General features: G+C 50.0%; 1 protein-coding gene across 1 annotated transcript; it reads left to right on the forward strand.

Moving 5' to 3' along the window:
- Window positions 1-4,454: 4,454 nt before the first annotated feature.
- Ascl4 (achaete-scute family bHLH transcription factor 4) lies at window positions 4,455-7,002 on the forward strand. The gene has a single exon (XM_090357835.1). It carries the CDS (start codon window positions 4,798-4,800, stop codon window positions 5,272-5,274), a length of 477 nt encoding a protein of 158 aa, XP_090213961.1. The 5' UTR covers window positions 4,455-4,797; the 3' UTR covers window positions 5,275-7,002.
- The last annotated feature ends 952 nt before the right edge of the window (window positions 7,003-7,954 follow it).

Genomic DNA, 7,954 nt, shown 5'->3' on the forward strand with positions numbered 1-7,954 from the left:
CCCGCCCCGCCCTACCGCGTCCCGCCCCGTCCGACCTCTCTCCTCAGGACCGCGCCCTCCGCGCGTGCGTTTCCGGCTCCTCAGCCACTCGGGGCGCTCGAACCCCGCCCACTCGCATCTGCGCGTGCGTGTTGGGGGAACCCCCCCCCCCGAGTCGGAGGAGTTGGGCCGCGCGAGCGCTCCTCCTCCATTCAAGCTAGCCCCGTCGAATCGAGTGCCGAGCGCTCGATCCACGGTTGCCAGGCGACCGGCGCAGCTGGGCTCTCTTTCTGGGCGTTGGGAGCCCCGAAGACTCCGGGTTCCCCCGGCACGCCGGGGAGCCGCGTGGTCCCCAAAACACTAGAAATTAACATTTGACGCAGGGAATTAGCGATGTGGCCCACAAGGACTGGGGGTTATATCATGATCTCTGATTTTTCTCTTTTTTTGGTATGTGCAGTTGGGGGGGTCGAGGGGTTTGCTGGTCCTGAGGCTTCAACTCATGGCCACAGAGCTTTTTCACTCAGGGCCGGCGCTCTGCCACCTGAGCCACACAGTTCGGCTTCCGGCGTTTTGCTGATGAACTGGGGAGAAGTGTCCCCCCCGACCGTGCTTGCACCAGCTGGCTTCGAACCATGGTCTTCCGATCCCAGCCCCCCTTTTCCTGATTCCCGCCCCACGTGGAGGGGATTCGTACACACCGCCTTCCCTGTCTGGCTTTGCCGGGCTCGGTGCTGAAAACAGCCCTGCTAGGAAGGTTTTCAGAAAGAAAAAAAACGGTGTCAGGGAGCAACCGTGAAGTCGAGTACGGGGCCCTGCCCCTGCCCGGCGCCTGAGCCACAGCAGCCCGCTCCGGGTGGGGACACCCGCTCCGGGTGGGGACACCCGCTCCGGGTGGGGACACCCACGTGGGGCTGTGTTTTGACACAGGTCTCAACTCCCAACTCCTCGTATCCTAAGAGACTTTGCAACTCCAAACCCAGGGCCTACCCGATGGGGATGATGTGACTTTCTAAGGCACTACCCTCGTCTTGCTTTCACTCTGATGCAGGTTTTTAAACGGTGTTGAGAGGTGTAGGTGAAATCAGGTGAAATAAACCTAAGAACGAAGTGACAAGCTATTTTTAAATGGCAAACTTCAAACTGAAAAACTTCTCCCCCCCCCCACCAAAAAAAAAGAACTCTAAGTCTTGAAAAGACACTTGGATTGGATAAAATGAGGATTCAAGCCAAAGGCGGAGTGAAAATATTTCTAGAACAAAGACCTGGTGAGGGATTTGTATTTAAATATATACAGGACCTTTTTAAGTCAACAAGCAAAAAAATTAAAAAAAAAAACAAAACCAATATTTTAAATTGGGCTAAATATGTGAGCAATCACTTCATTAAAGAAGATGGCTGGGTGCCAGGGTCTCACACCTATAATCCTAGCTACTCAAGAGCCTAAAATCCAACAATTGTGGTATGAAGCCAGGCCAGGGTAGGGAAGTATGTGAGACTCTTACCTTCAATTAACCAGCAAAAAGTCAGAAGTGGGGGTGTGGCTGAAGTAGTACAGCATTAGCTGTTAAGAGTTTGGGGCCCTTGGGAGGGGAATGTGGCTTAATAGTAGAGTGCTTAAACATGCATGAAGCATGGGTTCGATTCCTCAATACTATATAAACAGAAAAAGCTGGAAGTGGTGCTGTGGCTCAAGTGGTAGAGTGCTAGCCTTCTAGCCTTGCGCAAAAGAAGTTCAGCACCCAGGTCCTGAGTTCAAGCCCCAGGACTGGCAAAAAGAGTTCTGAGTTCAAACCCTGTCACCGCTCTCTCTGTCTCTCTGTCTCTGTCTGTCTCTGTCTGTCTCTGTCTCCCTCTGTCTCTCTCTCTTTCTCTTCCTCCCTCCCCCCTCCCTCCTTCCCTCTCATACACACACGCACACACACACACACACACACACACAAAGGTAGGAGATAATTGTAAGGAAGACATAAAGATAAAAACTATTAAAGTTTTTCCTAGATGGCAAAGACAGGTGCAGAGAGCAAAGAGAGATGTAGCACCAACCAACACTAAGACAAGGATGGCAGGGGGGCACCTTGGAACTACCATGAGCAGATCAAAATATCAGCCCAAAATATCAATTGACTGGGCCGGGAGTTTGGCCTAGTGGTAGAGTGCTTGTCTAGGATGCACAAAGACCAGGGTTCCATTCCTCAGCCCCACATTCATAGAATAAAGCTGGACGTGGTGCTGTGGCTCAAGGGTAGAGCTCTAGCCTTGAGAGAAATCCAAGGATCGTGCTCAGACCCTGAGTTCAAGCCCCACAACTGGCAAAAAAAATTTTTTTTAATATCAGTTGACCCCCCCATTGAGCTTTCAAATCCTACTCCTGGTTGCTCATGTTAAGGTGTCTATAATAAGGACATTTGATATGAATCCTTCTTGGGACCTAACTACAAGCTATCAGATCCTAAATAGCCCATTTCTTGATGCAGTATTTGCAGAAAAGTATGCAAAGGCTAGAGATTATTCAACAAACACACGTTGAGCATCTACTATGTGCTAGGTATGGCGCTAGGGGATAGCAGTGAACAAAATGGGCAAGAAATACTGCTCCTGACGGAGCTTACATTATCATAGAGGAAGACAGAAAATACACAGGGAGCCCATCACTACTGGCCCCTGTCTATAATCCAAGTAACTCAGGAGGCTGAGATCTGAAGATCAAGGCTGGAAGACAGCCCAGGCAGAAAAGTCTATGAAACCCAGCAAAAAGCCAGAAGTAGAGGTATAACTCAAGCAGTAGAGTGCAAGCTTTGGGGCCTCATAGCCCATACTTCAGGGCTGAGTTCAAGCTCCAGTATTGGTGTGTATATATGTGTGCATGCAAGGGCATCTGCACACACACACATACATACACACACACACACACACAGCTCTGTGTGGTCTCAAAACCTACCAACTTACTTTTGTGGAGGGTTTTTCTCCTGTAGGAAGGACTTTCTCAATCCATGAACAAGTGTTAACGCAAGAAATCATGGGATATAACAGGTTGTTTTGCCAACACAAGCTTTACAAGAAGCTATCAGCTTTCAAAATGTGATGGATTTATGCCTGAAAGGAATGATTATTTCTATTTTATTTGCCTTGATGGTAATGTTTTACCAGTTGCTTCAGGCATATCATTTAAAGTAAATAGGGAAGCCTAGAACTTGTCAAAAACAAAACAAAAAAAAGACATGTTGGGACTTCACCCTGGCTCTTAAGGAATAGACAGGAGGAAAAGAAAAAAGCGATGGTTGTAAATGTAGTTTTTTTTTTCTCTTCTCGTTTTTTTAAGCTGTGCTTTGAAAGGAGAAGATGCCTTTCATGTGCTGGTTTGCAGAACAAGAAATCTGATTTTTGATGTGATAACACATTCGCTCACATGAACAAGTACACTTGGAGTGTTTTTTTTTTAAATGACACTTTCATCTTCAAAGCCAACACAGATTAATTATTCAATTTTTTTTGGTTGGGTGTTAAAAAGGAAAGTCTTCAAAGCAGTGTTCTTGCTGGTTGGAACTGGTGGGCCTCTGCTTTTCAAATGCTACTTTCCTAACCTCCACAAAGAAAGGGGAGTCTATGCTTCTTAGAAGCACACAATGTGGGGGTGAGGGGGAGAAATGCTGGATACCTTAGGAAGATACTATCCTCCTTTGCGTGGGATAAAAAACACAACTGGAAGCTGTGTTGACAATAAACACTGTGAGACAGGATTACGAATGTTAATTTTTTTCCCCAGTCTTTTGATGTGATTTTAAAAACCAGCACGAGCACATAAATGCCTCATCCAACTTACCTTGGCTATAACCTTTTGTATTTGTTGTGAGGGTTTTTTTTTTTTTCTTTCCTTTTTTTTCTGGTTTCTCTCAGAAGGTGTCTAACTGGTTTAAAAAAAAAAAAAAAAGCCAACACTGGTGAGGAAGAAGAAAAACCCTTGAAGCTTCCCGAAGGTGGAGAGGGTGGAGAGTTGGGGTGATGTGGAGGGGGGGGCTCCCCTAGGCTTGACAACGAGCTGTAACCACAAGGGCGCAGTCTTCCCCGGGCTGCGCGCTTCCCTGCACCTCCCAGGGCGCCAGGGTGCAGAGCCCTTTGCAGCAGACCCGGGCGCGCGCGGGATCCGCGCCGGGCACGGCCAGGAGCAGCAGCCTCCCGTAAAGCCTTCCACCTGCACGCTCCGGCGGGGAGGGGGCGGGGGCAGGGAAGGCTTTGGGTGCTCCTGGATCCCCGGGAACCGAGGGGGACGGAAGGGGAGCGCCCCCGAAGTGGTGGTCGTGGTTGGTATTTTTGTCCCGATCCCGGGCCTTGAACTCCGGGCTGAGGCGCTGTCGCACTCGAGCCCCGGCTCCACGTCTGGCATTGATGGGGTTTTTTTTGGGGGGGGGGTTCCCGCTCAGGGATTTTTTTTTCCCCCCCTGCCCGAGCTGGCTGCGAACTGCGATCCTCCCCAGCAGCTAGGGTGACAGGCCCAGGGCTCTTCGTCATCTTTTGAAGGAAGATGGGCCGGGAGACCCGGTTGCAGGCACTGGGTTAGGAGAAGATCCGTATTTGTTGTTGTTGTTAATATTTTGCCAGCTCTGATCGGAGACTTCATGGAGAGATCGCCCCGTGCTGTGAACTCCAGGAGCCACGCGAAGTCTCCGTGAAGCCTGGCCGGGAACCTGGCTCCCGGGCCCGGCAACCTTCTCCAGAGACCGGCGGTGCCAGGCAGCCTGGACGCACCGGCCTCCCCCGCGTCCAGGACGCACCGGCCTCCCCCGCGTCCACGATCTCGAAAGCTCCTCTTTTGGGACTATGGAGAAATGTAAGCCGGCCGGACCGCTGGCCGCGCCGTCCCCGCTGCGCCCGGTGTTCCTGGCCCGAGTCCCTCCGGGGGACGCGTTCAGGGTCCCCGAGCGCCTGGACCAAGCGCGCCGCTGGGAACGGAGACGGCCGTGCCCATCCCTGCCGCCGGAGGGCGCCGCTGAGCCCGCCTTCCTGCGCCTGCGCAACGAGCGCGAGCGGCGGCGCGTGCGCTGCGTGAACGAGGGCTACGCGCGCCTGCGGGATCGTTTGCCCCGCGAGCTGGCAGCCCGGCGGCTCAGCAAGGTGGAGACGTTGCGAGCCGCCATCGGATACATCCGGGACCTCCAAGAGCTGCTGGAGCGCCACGCGCGCATCCCGGACAGCCCGGCCGCCCCGCGGCGCAGAGCCGACTGCAACAGCGACGGCGAGTCCAAGGCCTCCTCGGCGCCCTCGCCCTGCAGCGAGCCCGAGGACGCGGCCAGCTAGCGGGGGGGCCACCGAGCGGGCGGGCTGGGGACCCGGGGGCGAGCCAGGCCCTACCCGACCCGGCCTCCGGGCCCACAGCCCGGACCCAGACTGCACCCCAGCCCGCTGCACCTCGCACCTTCTCCCGTGTCGCCGCTCCCAAAGGAAAAGCCACAAACCAGACTCGATGTCGGGGGTGGTTTCCAGTCTACCTCTCACTAGTTCTGTGCCGGCAACTGAAAGGTGCTTACGGGGAAACGTCCAGATTCCAGGCGCCTTGATCTGCATCTTCCTTGCTCCCTGCCCCCTCCTCCCCCTCCCCCTCCCCCTTTGCCTATGCTGGGGTTTCAATTCAGGGGCTCATGCTTTTTTTTTAAATTTTAACCTGACAGTCGGTGCTCTACCACTTGAGTCACACCTCCAGTCCATTATTTTGCTGGCTAATTCGAGATGGAGTCTTTCCTCACTTCCTTGGGGAATTAGTATTAGAAATATAGTTGTCACTGTGCTGTGGGTGAAGGTGATTGGGTTGACTTCTGTTTTCTTTTTGGGGGGAAGGGGGCTTGAACTCAGGGCTTGGGTATTGTCCCTGAGATTTTTTTCCCCCCCTCAAGGCTGGCACTGTGCTATTTGAGCCACAGCACCACTTCTGCCTTTTACTATTTATGTGGCACTGAGGAATCCAGCCCAGGGATTCATGTATGCTAGGCAAGCACTCTATCTCATTCCCAGCTCTTCTTTTTTTTTTTTCTTTTACCAATATGGGTACTAAAGCTTGAACTCAGGGCTCAAGACTAGAACTCCACGATTTGAGCCACAGATCCACTTCCAGCTTTTTGGTGGCTAAGTGGCGATGAGTCTCATGGACTTTTCCTGCTGGCTTTGAATTGTGCCATTTTCAGATCTTAGCTTCCTGAGTAGTTAGGATTACAGGCGGGAGGCACTAGACACCCAGCCCTTCAGAACATTTGCCCATGTACTGTTGGACCTCACCACTGTGGTGGTTCCCATCTGTGAATCACCATGCAGAAGGACTGTTATGTGTCACACCTACTGACTGGTCCACAAGTAGCCAGTTGAATATTTTATAGCATACTAAATAACAGATACTAAAATGTCTTGCTTTTATCGTCTCTTTGGAAGACAACCCAGATCTGTAAGACGACCCTCTGTTTTCCTTCTCAGCTCACTTTATGTAGTTTTCATGTCCCATTTCTTGGCCTTCCCCTTTTCAGTTCTTACTTTTACTCTTAGCTAAGGTGATAATTTTCATTTTAAAAATAAAATGAAAATACACTTAGTGCCTTTTGATGGTTGAACTGTGTGGTGGGGGCCAGAGGAATGGATGGAGTTTGGTAGGTTTCCAAGTGTTTTACCCTTGAGGGCTTTCAGGTGTATTGAAATTATACACCAGTCCTTTCAAAATATTTAATCTTGGTTGTTTTTCCCAGTTGAGAAGCAATAATAAAGATGAGTTAGATGCTAGTTAACACATGAAAATAAACTCTTGCCTATGTTGTTTTCTTCTCTTTTTTTGCCAGTCCTGGCTTGAACTCAGGGTCTGAGCACTGTCCTTGGGTTTTCTCAAGGCTAGAGCTCTACCACTTGAGTCACAGAACCACTTCCAGCTTTTTTCTATGTATCTGGTACTGAGGAATTGAACCCGGGTCTTTGTGCATGCTAGGCAAGCACTCTACCACTAGGCCAAACTTCCAGCCCACTATGTTGTTTTCTAATAGGACAAGTGTCTTTCACTGAGGTCAAGGGGGTTGGGTTGGAGGATATGCATGAAATAGGGGGACCACAAATGTTTGGGTATCACTTTTTTGGGGGTAGGGGAGGTCCTGGGACTTGAACTCAGGGGCCTGTTGTCTCTCGGCTTTTTTGCTTAAGGTAGTTCTTCCACTTGAGCCACAACTCCACTCCTGGCTTTTGATGGTTGGTTGAAGAGTCTCAAAACACAGACTTGGGGTTGGCTTAAAACCCCAATCCTCAGATTTCTGCCTCCTGAGTAGCTAGGATTATACTCATGATCCTGCAGTGCTTGGCTTTGGGGGGTCACTTTTATGTCACCTGTCCCTACAGTGGCCTCGGAGACAAGCCTGTCTTACTCCTTTTTCCACCTGTGTCAGCTGAGTGATTACTCACTGATTTGTTTTTTTTACCTGGCGTGACTTTGGTTGTGTAGTTTTTTTTTTTTGTTTTGTTTTTTTTTGTTTTTTTTTTTGCCAGTCCTGGGCTTGAGCTCAGGGCCTGAGCACTGTCCTTGGATTTTCTCAAGGCTAGAGCTCTACCACTTGAGCCTCAGCACCACTTCAGGCTTTTTCTATATATGTGGTACCAAGGAATCGAACCCGGATCTTTGTGCATGCTAGGCAAGCACTTTAACCACTAGGCCAAACTCCCGGCCGGTTGTGTAGTTTTTACATTTCATTTTATTTAATTGTCATAAATTTGTAGGGAAGGAGTCTTCCTTGCATGGAAAACAAGAACTGTTTTTTATCCATTTATTCCTACAGCTCACTGTAAAATAAAGCTTTGCTAAAACTTAAAAAAATAGATTTATGGGAAGAATATTATACACATATTTTGTAGTTAAAAAACAAAGTTCAAAGAGAATATTACACATATATAGTCTGGTCAATCTGCTCTGTTTCTCTCTATGTAATTCTCTCTCAGGTTAATATTGCCAGGAATGCTT

Source organism: Megascapheus bottae, chromosome 2 (genome assembly GCF_031878675.1).
Source record: "Megascapheus bottae isolate mThoBot1 chromosome 2, mThoBot2.hap1, whole genome shotgun sequence".
Classification (NCBI taxonomy): domain Eukaryota; kingdom Metazoa; phylum Chordata; class Mammalia; order Rodentia; family Geomyidae; genus Megascapheus; species Megascapheus bottae.

Bases quoted from the DNA above. Each gene is read 5' to 3' on its own strand.
- Ascl4 (XM_090357835.1), top strand. From the start codon at position 4,798: ATGGAGAAATGTAAGCCGGCCGGACCGCTGGCCGCGCCGTCCCCGCTG.